Here is a 21,912-nt window from a genome sequence, read left to right on the forward strand (position 1 = left end):
AGGAAAACTGGCACCGATATTAGCTCGGGGACAATCTTCCTCACCAAAAAAAAAAAAAAAAAGAAGAAGAAGAAGAAAGAAAAAGCAAGTCTTTACACTTACCTACAAGGCACAGTGATCTGAACTCATTACCCCTGACTTCATTTCCTAACGCTCTCCTCTTTGTTCACTCGGCTCCACTCACCCTAGCCCCCTTACTCTGATCCTTGAACACACCTGGTTTGTACCTGCCTTAGTACTCTGCTCCCACCACTTCCTGGAATGTTAGTCTCAAGCTTCCTTGCTCCACTTGCTCAGGGCTTTACAAATGTCACCTTCTCAGTGAAGCCTTCCTGACCAATCTAAAATTCCTCTGTCCCCCTCGGACCTCCGACACTTCCTACCCTTCTTCCTTGCTTTATTTTTCTCCTTAGCTCTTATAATTATCTAAATATACATTCTACCCAGTTAGACATCCCCAAGGCTCAAAACACCTTGGGTTTTTGAGAATTTGATCAAGCCATTCTGAATGCACCTCCTCCAAGATCCTCCCCAGTCAAAACACTTTCACACATCAAACACAATTTAAATGTCACTTTCTCCTCTAGCCCTTTCATAAATTACCTCAATATTAAGTGATCAGACCTAAACCCTTCCCGCAGTGTTTTCACCTCTAGCACTGACCGTACATCTGTATTTAGTGTTCTTTATACAATGCCTATGCCCGCTTTAGGCCACAAGATTCAATGCACAGAAGGGGTCTAGATCTTAATCTAACGGGTTATCATCTACCAGACACATTCAAGGTATTTTACATTTGTTAATGCTTTTCAGCCTCATGACAAACCCTAAGACATAAATCTTACTACCTTCATTTTGCAGATTAGGAAAATAAGCACAAAAGCATTAATTCGCCAGAGGTTATGGGGCGAGCAGACGGCAGCACCTGGATTCAAATCCAGACACCACTTATCTGAATTGAAAGAGAAAATGAAAATCCAAATGCAAATAATTAATGACACAGGGATACACACACTTCACGCCCACAAACTACAAAATTTTTTACATTGCTAATAACAAAACCAAATGCGGGGGGAGTGTCTGAGCGCCCCATGATGCTTCATTCTTCAGAGCCTGCGGCCTGACAGATTAAGGTCTAGGGGGTCCAGAATAAAGATTCAACTAAACGGCCCACCCCTCTCCCCAAATGAGCTGTCTGTGGGGCAGTCCTTGTCGCTCCGTGCGCCCCAGGGTCCTCTGAGGTCAGGAAACAGAGCTTTGCACACAAGGCAGGCGGGAAATGCAGACTAGGCCGCCGAGCGCGCCCGGGGCGGAAGAGGTGGCGGCGCCGGGAGACCCCAGGGAGCCCCTGCCCGGCCCTGCACGTAACAGAGCTGGGAGCCCGGGGGCCAGAGGTGAGCGATCAGAGGCGGGCAGCCCGGGGCAGCGGCGCGGCGGCAGGAGAAACAGCGCAGGACGCCCCGAAGAGCGGGAGCACGTGGGCCTGGGAGGATGGCCCCCACACCAACCCCGCAAAGCCACGCTCCACAGTGCGGCCGGAGAACCCCGCCACGCCCTGCTGGGCCTTCCACCGAGGCCGCCATGCCGGCGTCCTTGGACGGGGAGCTGCCAACGCGCAGGCGCAACGGCATGAGAGGCGCGGGTGGGTGGAGTCAAGAGCCGGAAGTGCCCCTGCGCGCTGGATTTCCCGCGAACTCCCCCCGCCGGAACTGCCCAGAGGCTACGCCCCCGGGCGGAAGTCGGGGTTGCTGGGCAACCGGCACCGGCGTCGCCGGCGGGCTCTGTGCGGCCCGCAGGGAGCATAGCCTAGCTCCCACCTCCCGTCCTGGCAACCTCGCGTCCCGCCCGCCTCCCTCCTTGCCGCCTCTCCTCGCGTCGCAGAGTCGCTGCCCTTGGCACTACGCGCACCTCCCCCGCTCCCACGACGCCTTAGCGCCCACCTGCTTCAAAGCCAAGCTCCATCGAAGGCGAGGCAGCGCGACCCCGGGCGTGGCCCCCACGTGGACGGACCGCACCTCTCCGGCCATGGGCACCTACACCTACACCTACACCAGCCGGCCGCGGCCCCCGCCCTGCCAGCGCCGCCGTTACCGAGACAGCCTGCTGCAGCCGTGAGTGAGCAGACCAGCGCCCCGTGGTCTCCCCTTGCCCCCCATGCCCGGGCCACGGGATCTTGCCCCCCCATCCCCAGGCAAAACCTGCCTGTGCTGCTTTCCCTCCTCTACACGCCGCCGAGGTGAAATTTCTTCCCCAGAGAACTCTCCCGGGCTCTGGAGGAATGAAGCAAGAAGGGGCATGGGTGGCCTCCCTTCGTTAACCTTAGTGATCTTGAGTTGTTGGTATGGTTGATTGCACGTACGTGGAACTGGCTTATTTCACGAAGTTTGAGCCAACTCATGTTTACTGTTGGGCGGCTCTGTGCCGAGCACCTTACTAGGGGCATTCGCATACATTTTCTTACTTAGTCCGCAGTGCTGTGAAGTTGGTTTTATGACTCTTTTATGCAAATGAGGAAACAAGTACAGAGGTATCACACACAATAGCATGTCCAGAATGGGAGCCAAGTACAGCTCTTTCCACACCAGGAATGGGTTCTCCTTGGTCAGGCATCAGGTTATCCTTCCATGCTGGACCCCAAATTGCATTTTTACTTTAATGAGTATTTGCAAATATTGAAATATCCATATTTAGAAAGGACCGTAAATGTCATGGTTCTCGTGAAGTTCTTTCCATAAGCCACAGATTTAGGAATTAGCAGAACTTCCCAAGAATGCGGGCCCCAGGGAAGCAGGAACCTTTGTGTGTTTTGTCCACCTAGGACCATACCTGACACGTAGTAGGCACTCGACACAAATTGTTGAATTAATGATTGAACATCAACAATGTAACTCTTGATGGTTATTTCAGACACTGCGTCTAAATTCATAATTATCTGATTCTGACAAGACTTTTTCCTATCAGAAATGTCTGTCACTTTAAGAGAACCAAAATAGGAAATTTAAATTTGAAGGGGGATTATATATATTAGGAAAGGAATAATTTAAAAAAGGGACTCCTTTCAAAAACACTTGCTGGTACCTCTAAGTGGTTGGTTACAAATCATCAGTATGAAATCAACAACAGAGGAAGTAAGAATCAGTGGTGCAAGTGGTTGGTTACAAATCATCAGTATGAAATCAACAACAGAGGAAGTAAGAATCAGTGGTGCTTCATTAGGAAGGTTTCTTTTTTCGTAGAATTAGTTGATTGGTGTATTGCAGTAATCCGTTGATCCAAGCCATTAGAAGGAATGTATGTGTATGTATTTGATTTTTTCAGTTTAAAATTATCCTTATTGGTGGTTTTCAATTTACAAAACTACTGTCTGCTTGTCAAAGCAAATGAAAAATACAAAATAAGGACGAATAAATGCAAAGTTAATTCTCTCCCACCTACCTCTACCCCCAACTTCCCTGTTGCACCAAATTGAGCAGTCTTAATCATTCTTCTGTACCTCCTTGCACGCACATACGTATATGGGCATATGTACATATATATGAGATGTTTATTTCCCAAATAGAATTATACTACACAGATTCATCTGCATTTGGCTTTTCCCCCCTATTTTACAAGCTCTAATTCCTTTTTTTCCTCTAATTTCTTTATGTATGCTTACACATGCATATTTAATTTTATGTAAATGGACTCACATCATTCACACTTGGGGACATTCTTAGTGCAGCCTTAGTCCCACCCCCTTCCCTCACACACCTCTCTCCTACCCTCAGGTAAACCATGTTAACGACCTCACAAGAATGCTTCTGTGCTGTTCTCCACGCTCCCATGTTTATGCACAGATGTGTGAATATATACACACATGCTAGGGCTTTGTCTACTTCATAAGAATGATAATGCGTTATATACAATTCTCAACATCTTGCTTTTCTCACTTAATACTTTGTGGAAATTCCTCCAATGATTTTATTTATTTATTTATTTATTTTGAGGAAGATTAGCCCTGAGCTAACATCTGCTGCCAATCCTCTTTTTGCTGAGGAAGATTCCCTAAGCTAATATCTGTGCCCATCTTCCTCTTCTTTATATGTGGGACGCCTGTCACAGCATGGCTTGAGGAGTGGTGCGTAGGTCTGAGCCTGAGAGCCGAACTGGCGAACCCCAGGTCGCCAAAGTGGAGCATGCAAACTTAACCGCTGCACTACCAGGCCCGCCCCTCCTCCAGTTATTTGTAATAGCAGCGTGATATCCTCTGGTATGGATGTACCATAATTTATTAAAATTTTCCACTATTGGTAGATATTCAGTTTGCTTCAGTTTTTACCACAAAGAAGGAGCTTTCAGTAAACAGCCTCGTGTACTGGCTTTTTCACTTCTATAAGGCAGATTCCCAGGGTGGGACTCCCAGGGCGAGGGCCTGTGTACTTTTAATACAAACAGATGGAACGACATACCTTTCCTCCAAGAGTGTTTAAACATATCTTTTCCCCCCATCCTCACCGGCAAAAGGTGTTAGAGATTTTTTTTTTCCTTTTTGGATTTTGATAGTATAAAAACAAAACCAAAAATTTTCATCATTATTCGTTTAATTAGCACTAACTTTAATCAAGCAAACAGATTTTTCCATTCTAACAGATCACTGGCTACAACATATAGAACACATTGAGGGAGAAATGTTGTTCCAGACAGTCAAGGGACTTTCACAGTGGTCCAGGTAGAAGACAGTGGCGGCCGTGAGCCATGGGTGGATGTGGCAAAGATTTAGGGGGTGGCATCAATAGGACTTGCTGGCTCTAGGGATTGGGGAAGAAGCAGGAGTCATGAATGACTCCCAGGCTTCTAGACGAAGGCACTTGGGTGGCTAGTCGTACCATTAATGAATAGAGAACACTAAGGAACAAGTTGGAGAGGGAGAATGATCGTTCAATTCTGAGGTTGCCGTTCAGACATCTTAGTGAGATGTCATTGAGCATATCAATCGGACTTACATGCCTGGAGCTCAGAAGAGAGTTCTGAGCTAAAGATAAAATAAAATTGGGAGTTTTAAGTCTGTGGATCATAAGTGAAGCCTTGAGATTGGATGAAGTCAACTAAGGACAAGAGAAGGCTGCGCCCTGAGGAAATGCTCCAGCACGGGAGGAGGCTGAGAATAGCAGTCAGAGAAGTCGCAGGAAAACAATCAGAACAATACGCTAGTGTCACAGAGGCCTAGAGAGCTTCAGTGAAGGAGCGACCAGCTGAGCTGAACACTGCCCCGAGGTCAAGAAAGATGAGCAGTGCAGCATCTCTGGGTTTTAAGTAATATGAGATCAGGTTATCCAATAACGATTTCAATATATGATAAATAAGCAACTTACTACCCCTCTGAAAATCATTTCTGTTAGAGTACTGTTATTGGCATAGGTCGATGTTTGGTTTCATAGCCATGAATAGGATAGCAATGAAAGAACTTAGAATGGAAATATCAACTGTGTATTTTTCACTATTGATCATGCTTATTCCCCAAATTAAAATTTTCTTAACATTTGAGACAGTATCATTTAAAAATATCTTTGAGGTTAAGGAACAATGAGAAATTTGACTGATTTTATTTTTTAAGCCTGATCCTATATAATGTAACTTTTCAATCCTTGAATCAAACTTTTGTCCGTCCCTTAGGGCAGGCCCCTTTTCAACAGCCAAAATCCTTCATAAACAGATTTACAGCCAAAATCCAGCTCTGCCACTTACTAGCCAGGTGACCTGGGTCACGTTCCTTTCTGAGTCTTACTTCCTCTTCTGTGAAATGGGAATCATAGTTCTCAACTTGAAGCTTATTGTGAGCAATAAATAAAATAATATATGTGAAAGGCCTGGCATGTAATAAGCCTTCCATAAATGGGAGCCCTTTGGCTCCTTATATTATGGACTGTGCTAAAACAAAAATCTGTTTTCTTAAAATTCTTTCATCTTAGCCTAAATCCTATTAAAAATGAGTTGGCTTCATAGATACCAACACTCTTAGATCGTAGTTATTTAGAATTTGCTGTCTTACAGAGCCGAAGAACCTATTCGTTACGGAAACATAATGTACGACAGAAGGGTGATCCGAGGCAACACTTATGCTCTGCAAATGGCCCCGCTGGTAAGTGTCATCTGAATGGTCTAACAGAGCTTTCAAGGTACCTGTGGTGAAGGACCAGTTGGTTCGTTTGTCTTAATTTCTAATCTGTTGCATACTAAAACATTTATAAAATGAAATCAAGATAGATTACAAGAAAAATGAAATGAAAAAAAAGACATCCAAATACAAGCCTAAGTGTAGCTGCCAGGGGCTAGGGGATAGGAGAATAGGCAGTTATTATTTAATGGAGACAGAGTTTCAGTTTTGCAAGAGGAAAAAACTTCTGGAGATGGATGGCAGTGATGGTCATGTAACAGTGTGAATGTACTTAATGCCACTGAACTGTGCATTTAAAAATGGTTAAGATGGTAAATTTTATGTGTATTTGGCCACAATTAAAAATAATAATTAAAAAAATACAAGCCCTAATTTTTTATTAGATTAGCAGAACTCTGGAAAACTGCTCTAGAAGTTTCTAAACTTTTACTGTCAATTTCCATAATTAAATTGTTACAGACCAGTTCAAACAATTTATAGACAGCACTAGTCTGAGGACCACACTTTGAGTAGCACTGGTCTAATATATTTAGGTTTGTTTAAATTATCTCATACTCTAATACTATTATCATTATTTAGTCAAAAATTCTGAATTATGCTTCTTTTCTTTAATTCATTCAACAGCTCTTTATTGAGTTTTAGGTCCTGTCCTGGGTACCTAGGATGCAGAGATGAGTAACAGGTGGCATGATATTAAGAGTGATGATTTCTTGGTGCAGAAATGAAATACAGTTAAGATAACCTGTAAACACCATATGACAGATGAGTGCCTAACCCCACGTGGTGCTGTATGGAATAGTAGACATTCTGAAGCAGTGTAGGTAGAAACCACCTGGAAGACTCATTAAAAATATATATGCTTCAGCCGTACCCTGGATCTACTGCATGGGAACATCCAAGGGTTGGACAGGGGAATACGCATTATTAATAAACTTCTCTAGGCAATTCTGGTACAGCCAGTTCAGGAGCCTGCATTTGGAAACCACAGCTCAATTGTTTGCTGTAGGCGTGTGTTTTGGCGTTTTCTGTGGCAGTAGCAGCGCACACTGGCTGTAGGCGTGTGTTTCGGCGTTTTCTGTGACAAAATTATCTACATAGAAAATGTCAGTGAATCTACCAAAAAGTACTAGAACTCTAGTGAGTTGAGCACCGTCGCAGGATGCAAGATCAACACACTAAGACCAGTCATATTTCTGTGTACTAAAAAGGAACATGTGGAAAACAAAATTTAAAACACCATACTGTCTACAATCATTCCCAAAAGACTGGAGTACCTAGGTATAAATCTAACAAAACATATACAAGATCTGTAAGATAAAAATTACAAAATGCTGATAAAGGAAGTCAAAGACTCTGCACAGCAAGGGAAACCATCAACAAAATGAAAAGATAGCCTGCTGAATGGGAGAAAATATTTGCAAATCGTGTATCTGATAAGAGGCTAATAGCCAAAATATAGAGAGAACTCATGCAACTCGATTGCAGAAAACAAATAATTCAATTAAAAAATGCACAGAAGATCTGAATAGATATTTTTCCAAAGAAGACATACAGATGACCAACAGGTACATGAAAAGATGTTCTACATCTTTAGTCATCAGGGAATGCAAATCTAAACCATAATAAGATATCACCTCACACCTGTTACAATGGCGATTATCAAAAAGACAAGGAATAACAAGTGTTGGCGAGGTTGTGGAGAAAAGGGAACCCTTGTGCATTGTTGATGGGAATGTAAATTGGTGCAGCCACTATGGAAAACAGTATGGAGGTTCCTAAAAAAATTAAAATTAGAAATACCATATGATCCAGCAATTCCACATCTGGATATTTATCCAAAGAAAATGAAAACACTAATTTAAAAAGATGTATGCACTCCCATGTTCATTGCAGCATTATTTACAATAGGCAAAATATGGAAACAATCTAAGGGTCCATCAATGGATGGATGGATAAAGAAATTGTGGTGTGTATATATACATGGAATATTATTCAGCTACTAAAAAGAAAGAAGTCTTGCTATTTGCAACAAGATGGATGGACCCTGAGTGAGTTATGCTAAGTAAAATAAGTCAGACAGATAAAGACAAATGCCATATGATCTCTTTTCGATGTGTAATCAAAAAATATATAGTAAAAAAAAAAAAGCAAGTTCATAGATACAGGGAACAAAGTGGTAGTTGCCAGAGGCAGAGGATGAGGAGTGGGAGAAAGGGATGAACTGGTTTTGTTTTTGTTTAAATAAATTGATTTTTTAAATTATATGATGGCTATTTTTAAAAAGGAAGAAATCAAAGACCCTCTAAAGAAATGGGGAGACATACCATGTGCATGGATTGGGAGACTCACCATAGTAAAGATGTTAATTTTCCCCAAGTTGACCTATAAGTATAGCACAATTCCTACCAAAATTCCAGCAAGTTTATGTAGATCTAGACAAGCTTATTCTAAAATTTACATGGAAAGGCAAAAGAATAAAATAGCTAAAGCCACTTTGAAAGAGAAGAATGAAGTGAGAGGAATTGCTATACCCAACGTTAAGACTTACTATGTATGATATTAGTAATTGTGTCAAGACGGGGTGATATTGGTGGAGGTATAGATACATGGACCAATGGAACAAAATAGAGAACTCGGAAATAAACCAACACAAATACACCCAACTAATTTTTGACAAAGGGACAAAAGCAGGTCAATGAAGGAGAGACAGTATTTTCAACAAATGGTGCTGGAGCGATTGGACATCCATAGACAAAAAAATTGAATGAACCATGACCTAAACCTTACACCATATACAAAAATTAGTTCAAATGGATCATGGGTTTAAATATGAAATGTAAAGCTATAAACTTTTAGGAGAAAACCTTCAGAATCTAGGGCTAATCAGAGAGTTGATCCAGAGAAGAAAACATGATCAAGTGGACTTCAAAACTTAAAACTTTTGTGGTGTGAAAAACCCTTACAAAAGGACAAAAAGACAAGCTAAGACCAGAAGAAAATATTTGCAAACCACGTATCCAACAAACGTCTTATATTTTGAATATATAAAGAACTCTTAAAACTCAGAAGAAAAAAGTCCAGTTAGAAAATGGTCAAGGGTCAGCCCGGTGGCATAGCGGTTAAGTTTGCATGCTCCGTTTTGGCAGACTGGGGTTTACAGGTTCAGATCCTGGGTGTGGACCTACACACTGCTCATCAAGCCATGCTGTGGAGGCGTCCCACATACAAAATCAAAAAAGATTGGCACAGATGTTAGCTCAGGGCCAATCTCCCTCACCAAAAAAAAAGAAAAAGAAAAAATGGTTAAAAAACATGAGCAAATATTTCACCAAAGAAAAGAAAGGGATGGCAAATAAGCACATTAAAAAAAAAAATCAACATGATTAGCCATTAGGGAAATACATACTAAAACCACAATGATATAACTATGCACCTGTTAGAAAAGCTAAAATTTTTAAATAGTGATAACAGCAAATGCTTGTGAGGATATGGAGCAACTGGAACTCTCATATTTTGCTGATAGAAATGTAAAATGGTACAGCCACCCTAGAAAATTGTTCAGTGTTATCAAAACTAACTAGCACTTACCATTCAATTCCACAATTGTACTTGTAGACATTTATCCCAGAGAAATGGGAACTTATATTCACATATAAACCTGCACACAAGTGAACATTCATAGCAGCTTTATCATGACAGCCAAAAACTGAAAACACATCCTAAGTGTCTTTCAATAGGTAAGTGGTTCAACAAACCTGGTACATCCACACAATTAAGAACTGCTCAGGAACAAAAAAGAATGAACTATTGATACATGTAACAACCTGGATGGACTTCAAGGGCATTATACTTACTGAAAAAAGCCAATCTCAAAAGGTTACGTACTATCGTATTCCTTGTATGTAACATTCTCGAAAAGACAAAACTATCCAGATGGAGAACAGATTAGTGGTTGCCAGGGGACAGGGATGAAGGTGAGACTTGGGAGAAATAGAAAGGAATACCCAGGGAGCTCCTTTGTTGTGATGAAACAGGTCTTACCTTGATCATAGTGGTGGTTACACGAATCTGTATATGGGGTAAAATCATGTAGAACTATATACACAGATACAAACACAAATCAATGCATGTAAAATTGTGAAAACTGAGTAACATCTGTTACAGATCACTGTCATATCATATTTTGCCAGTGTTCATTTCCTGATTTTGATATTGTGCCACAATTATATAAAATGTCACCATTGGAAGAAGCTTCCTGAGGGGTACAACAGGACTCTATCTACTATTTTTGCAACCTATTATGAATTATTTCAAAATAAACTTTCTGAAAAATAGATTTTTAACTAGACCCTGAAACAGTTAAGTTGGGCAATGCGTTTTTTAACTAGACCCTGAAACAGTTAAGTTGGGCAATCCGTTTCTAAAATGAACTTGTTGCATTCACATTACTCCAAATCTTTCAAGAGCTGACATTTGTAATTCTGTTACACTGAGAAAATGGAGGGGCCAGGCCGTGGCATAATGGTTAAGTTTGGCACACTGCTCCACATAGGTGGCCCAGGGTTTGCAAGTTTGGATCCCGGGTGCCAGACCTACACCATCCATCAGCCATGCTGTGGTGGCAACCCACATACAAAAAAATAGAGGCAGATTGGCATAGAAGTTAGCTCAGGGCTAATCTTCCTCAGAAGAAAAAGAAAATGGAAATAAATCAAGGATGATATTTATAATAATGTAGAATATATACACAAAGAAAAAAAGCCTTCACTAAATGATCCCAAAATGACAATAGTACTTGTATTAGAAAATGGAGTGAGTTATAGGTGATTCTTTCTCTATGATAACTATGTAGCAGAAGAGCTATTCTGTGTCAGAGATTGTGTTAGGCTTGTTACATTATCCTCTGACCTGTTCCTTACAATCAAAACCTGAGGTAGGTGTTGTTAGTATTCCCACTGTCCAGACAAGAAAGCTGAATATCTGCAAACTTAGGTTAGTAGTCCAAGCTTTACTAATCTTAGTGATTAATAAATTGAAGAGTTGGAATTTGAGCTTTGGAGCCAATGCTCTTCTTTCCACCATTTAGTGCAAATATGGGGAAAGTTTATGATAGACAGTGTTAAGTTAGAAAAACTATAAAATGTATGGTACCATCACAACTTCAAAAAAAACTGCATTTATTTTTGGGGTTTTTTTTCACTTGTTAAAAAGAGTTATTCTTATTTTTTTATTGAGGTTACTGGTTTATAATGTTATATAAATTTCATGTGTACATCATTATATTTCAATTTCTGTCTAGATTACATCATGTTCCCCACCCAAAGACTGATAAAATACTGTGTATTTAAATGACAGTAGCCATTGTATTAGGATATGGGATTATAGGTAGTTTTCTTTTTGAAAAACTTTAATGTTATTACATTGTCATTTCAGTTAAAGTGTTTTTAGAAATCTAGTTTTAAATATTATAATTTTTTTCATGCAAAGTGCTTTTATATTTTCCCTTCCTTTTCGTATTTACCTTGATATAAGACAGGTTAGCTATAGAGAATGACCACGAAGGGAGATACAGATATGAAATCGAGGACCTCCAGATGTTGCAGAACTACTGTGAATAGTTATATTTTTAATCTCTTAGCTATCATCTTGTGCACTTAGACAGACTTCATTTGGACTGAGGTGGTTTTCCTTGTGAGTTAATGTATTTTTTAAGGAAATTCCGTCTGAGTGAAATTCAGATTTTTAAAAATCATAGTGCTTTGCACTTTCTTAACTACACATTAAAATTTATTGTTACTGGATGGTTACGTCAGTCTGCTGGGTTACTAGGCACCAGAGGAATTCATGGTGAAAATGCTGGGATCAGGAAGGACAAGGTCCTAGATAGGATTCTGCACCCGTTCCTTCCAGTTAGCCAGACGTTGAAGTTACTTTTCTGCTTTGTCAGACATCTTTATAATTGTCTAAGTTCAAATGGAATTTTCTTCAAGTCACTGATAATCAGGAAGCCTTGTATGACAGACGCTTTTAGACTCTCCGGGAATCACTTTCGGAGTGGTAGTTCTGCATGCTGTGAGAAATATTTTCTGAATTTTAGAAGCCTTTTCTGTCACCCTTAGTCTGGGCAGCCTGATCCTCTAGAGATTCAGAGACAGCACCAGGCTAAGAGGAGGGCTCTTGCCAGAAAACGAGCCCAAGAACAGCTCCGACCACACACGCCCGAACCCGTGGAAGGCAGGCAGCACGTGGACGTGCAGACAGGTACGTGACCATGCCGTGGCAGCTCCCTGGTTTGCTCACTTTCCTAAGTCGGTTCATTTTTATTGGGCCTTTGTATTATTTACATATCTGTTACTCTACCCAGGACTTCCCAACAAATTCATAGACTATATATTATTATTATATTGGGTATGCCTGGAACTATGAGGTGGGGTTTTTTTAAACAGTATTTATGACCAAATTCATTCACGCTCAGCCCTTTTCACATACTCTATTCTCAAACGGAGATTTTTTCTCACTTTTTCCTTTCGTAGCCCAGCGTGAGTCGCTGTTGGAATTGCAGGGCAGAAGAGCAGTGTAGTTCTGTTTGGGCATTTTGTGTGTCTTTTAAGAGGAGTGGGCCCATTCAGATCTGAGTCCTCCTCTCTCAGCACGGCCTCTTCTGTTCTCTGCTTTGGTTCTCCTCTCACTTTGCATGTTCCCCAGGGCCACACAGGCTCTCCCACCACAGGCCAGTGCCAGGCTTTTCCTACCTGTCCTCAGCTACAGAGGCTTACCTGGACCTGGAGGGTCTAGCTGTGTGGTTGACAGGATCTCGATAATCAGACAATACTTGGGGTTTTCCTTGGACTGATGTCACTACTCGAGATCCACTTTGCACGCTGCCAAGATGGTGAGTGGATCCATCAGAGTTATTTCTGAGTACTAAGGGTCAATGGCAGAGAAGCATGCCACGCTTTTTCCCCTACCTTGAGGCCAAGTCTAGAGCATATGTCTGTGATTAGCCAATATAGTTATAATTCTGTGAGAGCTAAACTTTAGTGTTTATTTATGCCATCAGAATATCACGTGATACAATAGCAGCCACCTTTGGTTGAGTATTTCCTATATCTCAGACTACACCAGGTCCTTTACCTGCGTATCGCCTTTATTATTACAAAGACTCCATGTGACAGATAATTATGATCCCTTTTACAGGTGAAGAAACTGAGGCCCGAACAGGGTGTAACTTGGCTAAGTCCACATCTGACTCCACTTCTCATGTTCTTTGCATGATACCACATTGCCCTTGCTTCATATAAATTATTCCTAAGATGAAATTTGTTTTCGTATATCTGTTTATAATCTAAAGGCTAGAGGGAACATCAAATAACATAGTGACATGGTGCATAATTATTTTAAATATCCAGAATTTTCAAATCTTTATCCGTTTACTATCTTAGGACTCACTTATGCAGATGGATTATTAACTTTCTATGCCCTGTTATGCTTTGAATCTTATATACATCTGTGATTTCATGTTCTCCTCTAGTTCCATTTTCATATACAACGCTCAGTGCTTTCTTGACATTCAACAAATGCTCTAGCCTGACTGACTCTGTGGTCTTCCAAATATATAAAAGCACTTAGTTCAGTATGTGACCTGAGCTCACATTTGTGCGTGTTCATTCTATTTTGAAGGAGTCGAAGTTTCAAATACACATATATGCTTGAAATAGACCAGAGTTTCAAATCAATGTATATGGTGTTCTCTTAGAATTATACCTTGAAGAAATTGCTGACCGCACCATAGAAGTTGATATGGAATGCCAAACAGATGCATTTTTGGACAGACCACCAACACCACTCTTTATTCCTGCCAAAACCGGCAAAGATGTGGCCACCCAAATACTAGAAGGAGAGGTATAGTACATTATTTGGACTTCCCTCTATCTTCTTTATAAATAGATTGTTTAGTTAAAAGCTTAACGTAAGTACAAACCACAATCAGAAAGATTCTAGTTACTGGATTTCTTTCCAAATTTTTCTGTAATAGTAGTTTTATCCTGATGTACCCAGAAATGTTTTCAAATTCCATTCTCTGATTTCTCCTCTTTGCTGATCAGAAATGAACATCATTAGAAATGTTCTTAGAATATTCACAGATTTTATTTTTGTGTGTTTGCATACTTGCTTAATGTATGAATATAAGGTAGATTTGTAGCAAATAAGGAAAAATAGGATCTCTAGTATAAAAGATTCCACTATTAGTTGCTTGTAGATTATATAACTTTTATGAAGATAATCTCTCTGTTAAAAAAAAAATCCTAAAATAACTACATTTTCCTATCAATGTGGAATGCATAGATAGGCCAGTTTATGAAATTGAAGAAAAGTCAATGCGTATGTGCATAATAACTTAAATGAGATTTAAAACTTGAAGGAACTTGAAAGAAGCATCGTTGGAACTGGGAAATAAGTCTTCATCAGCTACATAGAAGAACATGTTTGCCTCTAAATCCTGGAGATGAATCACCAGAATACCCATTGTTCTTGTTCCTTAGTTCTTTATCAAAAACAAACAGTAAAAATCGAGCAGAAAAGGCAGAGAATAGGAAAAACAAGGATATTTCTTGGGTTTCAGAGTTTGATCTTAAAGTTGTTAAGTATCAGGGTTCATTTTGATGATGCCTGGGTCTTTTTAATAACTTTGACTTAACCAATTTTTGCCTGTAAACAAAATGCTATTCTGTGTGCCTTGCAGGGCGATTTTGAGGATTGGGAACATAAATCCAGCACCCACACAGTGTCTGGCACCCAGAAGACAATGAATAGTGTCTTGTTATTGCTGCTCTTCTGGCTATTTTTTCATTGAGCATTTGGTTCGTGATTAAAGTTTTAAATTTGCTTTGTTTTGTGTGTTCAAGCTCTTTGACTTTGATCTTGAAGTTAAACCAATGTTAGAAGTGTTGGTGGGAAAGACCATTGAGCAGTCTCTTCTGGAAGTAATGGAGGAGGAGGAGCTGGCTAACCTGCAGGCCAGTCAGTATGCATATGAAGAGTTACGCAACGTTGAGCTGGCTGAAGTTCAGAGACTTGAAGAGCAAGAGAGACGCCACCAAGAGGAAAAAGTATAGAGTTCTGTTTTTCTTTCTTAGACAGTCTTTTGCTTATTTAACAGATTATGCTCAAATTTACATGTGTTATGTCATAGAGCTAAAGATCTTTGGAAACATGTTAGAAAAGACCTATAGTATTTGTTGTTAGGGTCTCTCCTGTTCTCTAGATCATACATCTTTCATGGACTGAATTACTTTTTTTTACATTTGAACATATATAAATGTACCTAAATAGAGTTCCCGAAAGTTCCTAAATGCAGTAAATTGCATATGTCCCAACTGAAAGGCCTTCTTAAATATCAAGAGTCTTAGAGAAAGAAATACATCAATTTGCCATAAGTCAGTAGCAGAAGAGGTGGAAAGAAAAAGTGGAGTGTGTTGGGGATAGATGGGGGATAAGAAGCAGAGGGTCTAGATAGACTTTTGAGTCTTTTTCTCAGTGGCCAGGTCCTTCTCTACACCCTTAGGGATATACCAGAACTACCTGGGTCATTAGAGAATATTTTTTAGATTATAGGTTTTTAGAACCTTTAATAAAAGTTTTAGAATCCAGTTTTTAAAATTTGCCAATAACCTCCAGTTAGGAAACAGTAGGCTCAGGAATCTTTAGGGTCCTTCTGAGTCTGGCAATAACTGTCACCCTATGTTGTACACTGAATGAAGAAATTATAAAGGAGTGCTTGAATACGTAAAAGAGTTAACTTCCCAAAGAGTCCAACTTACTGCACAGAATAGCTTAGTTGTTGGTATATTCTACTCAATACCTAATCAAATGGCCTTTCAATTTCCCTCCAAAATGACTAATTAATTGTGTAAAGAGCATAGGGCTTATGGTAAAGATTGTGCAAATGCACGACTATTTGTTTACAAATATAAAATGAACAATGACAAAATTAGCTTTGCTGAAATAATCAGTGAAATCTTTATCAAGGAATACTTATTTATTTATTTACTATTAGCAAATATATTATGAAAAATGAAGAATACAAATCATCTAGATTTGTATTTGCTTAAAACTTTGAAAACAGACTTAATTAGAAAATATATTAATGCTCCCACTTCTCTACGGGAGAAGACAGTTCTTTAGCATTACAGATATGTGCTCTACAAGAAGCAACAAGAAAAGAGAGGTTTTATAATTTTCAGAACTTTATGAATTCAAAGAATCATTACAAATGAGGTAATTCATTGGCCCAAGTTCTTTAATTGAAGATGTCTAAGCACTATAATTTTCGTATCAGCAATACTTTATGATAATACTCATTAAAAATATAAGTAACTATTATTATCCTTTGATATCATCCATATAGTCAAGCACGTATATATTGAAATTATTTTCCTTGAAATGTTTTACTTTCAGGAGATGACTTTTACTTTAAGCTCCATCTCTTTTATGAGGTCAGTACCTACTAGCTGTTGAAATTCATTAAAGTCTCGATGAAAAATATGAACCTTTAATAGGTACCTTGCAGTCCATTTTTTTGATGCAAATCTAAGTCGAAATTCTTCCACTCACTGGATTCAGTATCTGGGGAGGACGGAGCGGCTAAGTAACCACCGGCGCTGGCGTCTTTCTCTGGGCAGGAGCGGCGGAAGCAGCAGCAGTGGGAAGTGGTCCATAAGCATAACGAGACTGCGCAGAAGATCGCGGCGCAGGTGTTTGCACAGCGTTACCTGGCCGACCTCCTCCCTTCTGTGTTTGACAGCCTCAGGGATGGTGGCTACTTCTATGATCCCGTTCAAAGAGGTTGGTGGAGGGTTGTATTAGCTCAACTCTGTTACAATAAGCATCCTCTTAATGGTCCACATTTATCACAAGTATCATATTTATCACATGCCCATTTTTCTTTTGAATTAGACTCTTTCCATCTCTAAAGCAAATAAAAAAGTCAGTCATAGTTGTTTTAAGTAAGTACTGTTACTAGGAAGAAGTGAATTGTAAAGATCTTGATTTTAGGACGTTACTTTGTCTTGATTAAGAAGCAACATTGAATAGTAGGAAGAAATAGGGACTTGATGTCAAAAACTTGAGTTTGGGTCCCAGCTTCCTCATTAACTTGCTTTTTGACCTTCCGTTTCCTTAGGTGTAAAATGACAATTTTTTAGGAGTTAAATGTCATCACATATATATGAAAGGTTTACGGGCTGGAAAGCACTTGTGCTTGTATATATAAATAGTTCGTTACTTTTTCTCAGCTGACTTCCAATTCTAGTCAAAAGCCCTTTGGGGGGCCGCTATTGAGGTCATTTATTCATTTAATTAGGTGTTTACACTATTCTAGGCACCATGTTAGGTGTTAGAGAGAAAAAAGAGGCAGGGACCTGGTCTCTGCGTGTCTAGAACCCGTACCTGTTAGCCAGCTGTTAGGAGCCCCTCAGAGCCACCTCTCCTTAGCTGGCCTGGCCAGGTGAAGGGTATGGGTTGCTGTGTCCTCACTGCCACCCTCCTTCTGCGGGTGCAAAAGTAGTTAAATCCACCGTGCTTTGTATACAGGCCCCATTCCAAATGCCTGATAGTATTTTGGGGCAGATGTTAGTAATATTAATTTTCACTGTTTACGTATTCAATTCAATAAACAGAGGTCAGAGTACAAACAAATATTGTTCGTTTACATTTATATTGTACTTTCCAGTGGATGTAGTGTTTTCCATACATGCTACCATTTGACCCTCCCAAGAACCCCCTGAGGTGGATAGGGCACATTAATTCCCATTCTTCAAAAGTGGAAACTGAAGCTCAGAGAGGTTAAATGCCTTGCTCACCAGCACTCAGACAGGGAGGCATTTAGGCCTCAGACTCCAGGTCCAGAGCTCTGTCCATGCTGCCTCGCCGCCTTCCTAGGGGCTAGCAAGGCCTCTTGCTGTTAGTCACAGAGGCTGGGAATCTTTTCTCTCTCATGAATTGCTGAAAAAGTCAGTTATAGACCATTTAAAAGCTTGCAAATGAGATTCATGCCTCAGATAAAAGTTGTTTTTAGTAGTGAATGTAATATTCTTTCACACTCTATTGTCACCCCATTCAAAAATAACAATTAGGTGCCTGCCTGCCAGGAAAAGCCATTCTCAAACATTAAAACGTATATTGTAATGGACCATATTTTTTCAGTGCTTGCACCGTAGATTCCCATTTTAGTTTGAACAAATTTATCACTAATGGCAACACCTAGTTTCTGACCCATTTCTCGATGGCCTTCTCAGATGTCCTCTGACCTCTATCCTCAGAGTCTTGATCAGCTGTTAGACCCCAGCTTCAGGTGGGGGCATTCTATTGCTCAATCCCGGATTCGCATTGCATTTCAATTGGAGTTCAGCTCCAGATCCACCCCCACTCCCTGCCTCCTTGATCCGTCTCCTTGATCAGATTGCACCTATAAAGTCAGCTCTGAAGGCTTTGACTTCAAGGAAGCGTCAGCATTTTGAAAATACTGTTTCTACTGCAATAGAAAGGAAATGGACCGAACGTGTATGAAGAATATGGCAAAAGTAATGCTGTATGAGTCTGTTTAACATTTTGTGTTAAGAAGACAATGTTGATGAATCTAACATTAGGGGAAAAGCACAGATTCTCCCTATATATAATGATTCATAAAAATCACTTAATGAAATGAACTTTCTTTATGACAGATATTGAGATAGGATTCCTTCCATGGCTAATGAATGAAGTTGATAAAACCATGGAATACAGCATGGTGGGAAGAGCAGTGCTTGACAGTAAGTTCTTTTATTTAAAAGTTATCTCTGAAATTTTCCAGTAGAAAGAATAAATAGGAAAAAGATTTTAATTTTACTTTTCTTCGATTTTCAGTATATCAATTATATTAACAAAGGTGCAAATTTTTACCCTCAGTATTGTTTCTATATTCTTCTATAATTTGATCAAAATTAGTCTTCTGTCTTTACTTTATAAATGATATTCTGTTAAAACAGGCATTGAATATAATTCATATTCCATACATTAAGTGGCATAGAAGTTAAGTGTACTAACTCTATATAAAATGTTATGCTACTGGGAATGGATGAGGCCTGGTAAATGTTATATGCCTTGTCCTCATCTATACATCAGCATTGTAACTACTGAGACATGAAAACATCACAGTGATTTCTGTACATGTAATTTTTCAGTGTTGATTCGCGAGGTGGTTGATAAGAGACTGATGATGTATGAGCACAAGGAGGACGAGCGCCTGTCGTTCAGACCCGGGGACAGGCTCAGTGGTCCTGCAGCAGTGAGGGATCCGCTGGTGGGTCCCGAAATCCAGGGACAAAGCACATCACAGTCACAGGGGCCACCTCCAGACAGAGAGTCCCTACCACCACTTGACGGAAGGTATTTGGAGAAACTGTCATCCCAAGAGAGGAGGCTTCTGGAGGAAGAAGAGGATGAACAAAGAGAAATGAGGAAGTCCTCAGGGAAGGAAGAACCGTCACAATAGAGGGGAGCCACGAAACCAATCAGCCACGGGTCAGCATCACAAGCAATCAGGTAATGATGCGTGAGTCCCCTCAGATGATGGAAATTATGTTGTATTTAGTCAACATGTCTTTTTGTATAATGGTCTGGGCAAATCAAATATGTTGGAATAATAAAACTAATAAAAAAGGAAACAAATGCTTAATTCATTTATTTAATAGTAACATCTAGAAGCTATATTAACTCTAATGAGAATTATGCTTAATTCCGAGCTTCCCATTATCAGTATATATAACTAACAAAGATATTTTTCCTTAATCTTTCTAATTTTGTGGGTTAGTTCCTTTTTTAGTAAGTGTGATGTTTAATGTTAAATATCAGTGCTGTCAGCCATCGAGCTTTTCTTCTCAATAGGAAAATCATTTAACTTACTCTACGAAAGGATGCCTAAATGTTGTTACTGGAAGCTATAGTGTTGCCTCCTGGGCAAGACCAAGAAACATACCCTTATTTGTATAAAATTGAACAGATAGTTACCCTTTCAGCTTCAATGTTCGGGTAAGGCTCGAGGGATTCCGGGAATTAATAATACGCTCTCGTCTATTTTTTTCAGATTCCTACTGTCAAGCAATTTCAGGCAATGCCAATAACACTAAAGTCCCTCCTTGCCCTCATGCAGTTCCCTTCCCCTCCTCAGAGATAACGGCTGTTATCAGTTAGGTGTGTACCTTCTAGGCCTTTCTCGAAATACTCACATACATACGTATTTGAACACCTAGAAATATATGGGTTGATCTTTTTTATATAAATATAAATGTGTTGTTTGCATTTTTTACCTAACAATGTATCTTAGACTTTTCAACATTAGTTCATGTAAATCTCTTATCTTTTTAAAATAAGGTAAGATATTACGTAATATGATTGTGTTATATATAGGAAATTCACATTCGATCTTTTTCTTTTTTCTTTCTTCTTCTTCTCCCCAAAGCTCCCACGTACATAGTTGTCTATTCTAGTTGCAGGTCCTTCTGGTTGTGCTGTGTGGGACGCCACCTCAGCATGGCCTGATGAGCGGTGCTAGGTCCATGCCAAGGATCTGAACCGGTAAAACCCCAGGTCACTGAAGCGGAGCGCACTAACTCAACCACTCAGCCACGGGGCTGACCCCAGCACCTTTGATTTTTTAATCTGAACTTGTTTGGAGATTTTACCTGCACTATTGAAAATCACAGATATTTTATCTCTAATCATGTTAATCTTAAAGAATCACTGAAGTCTGAGGCTTCAGGTAGATATAGCCTATTTTTCTCAGAATATTTATAGATATATAAGCTGTGGTGATTTGAAATAACTTGCAGTTATTAACACAGTTACTTTAATTTCTTTTTAAGTTAAGTATCAAAAATATATCTGCATTTTAAAAATGGAGAAAGAACATCTTTCTCTATTTGTACAAAGAACTGGACTGTATGTCTAGATGGCATCATATGGTTCTCAAACCATTTTCCTACGTATTTTATCACTATATCATTTTAACCTCATTGCAACCCTTCTGAAGTACGCGCGGTGGTGCTTTTATTCTCGTTTTCAATCAGTCGTCAGTTGGATCAGCCCGCAAACACTGGGGGCCTGCTGTGTGTCGGGCAGCCTGCGGGAGGCTGCAGATACAGCCTAGCGGTGACGCTGAGCAAAGTCGGGGTGCAAACGAGGCAGCACAGCCCAGGGATTCTAAGTGGTTTCCCATAGGCGATAAGCCTCGTAAGGAATGGGACGACAGCTGGAACCCAGACCTTCTTACTTCTAATCCACTGTACTTTCTTCTGAACAACGTTGAGCTCTTACGAGGTACAAAGAATAACTTTAAATAAATTATTGCATCAACAGCATTTTAAAAATTAGAATCACACCTGTTTCCATTGCTGGGTTTGTTCCATCCTAGTTAAACTTATGTAGTTAAAGTTTTTATGATCATCCTAAAATTTATGTTACTAATTTTGGCAAGAAAACCAAAAACTTTTTTAACTGGGGTTGTTGTAGATCATTATTATTAGTGCTTTTCAAATACCTGCAATTTTAAGTATTCTTCCAAAATGGATTTGAGGTCGCTTGCCTTCCATTCTGACCCTCCTTTACAATAATTCAATCCTGTTACACGCTAAACATCCCCACCTGTGCTCTGTAATTCCATAAATTAATTCAATGTATTAAAATAAATGGAAACTGTAGAGCCCACGCTGAAATTGGTTAAG

General features: G+C 39.8%; 1 protein-coding gene across 1 annotated transcript; it reads left to right on the forward strand.

Moving 5' to 3' along the window:
* The first annotated feature begins 1,043 nt into the window (after nt 1-1,043).
* RSPH3 (radial spoke head 3) lies at nt 1,044-19,861 on the forward strand. Its single transcript, XM_070603329.1, has 8 exons — nt 1,044-2,111; nt 6,031-6,118; nt 12,274-12,415; nt 13,911-14,056; nt 15,061-15,264; nt 16,837-16,999; nt 18,877-18,963; nt 19,375-19,861. The coding sequence occupies exons 1-8, from the start codon at nt 1,492-1,494 to the stop codon at nt 19,683-19,685; spliced, it is 1,761 nt and encodes a 586-aa protein (XP_070459430.1). The 5' UTR covers nt 1,044-1,491; the 3' UTR covers nt 19,686-19,861.
* Nucleotides 19,862-21,912: the final 2,051 nt, after the last annotated feature.

Source organism: Equus przewalskii, chromosome 32 (assembly GCF_037783145.1).
Source record: "Equus przewalskii isolate Varuska chromosome 32, EquPr2, whole genome shotgun sequence".
In the NCBI taxonomy this organism is placed as follows: Eukaryota; Metazoa; Chordata; class Mammalia; order Perissodactyla; family Equidae; genus Equus; species Equus przewalskii.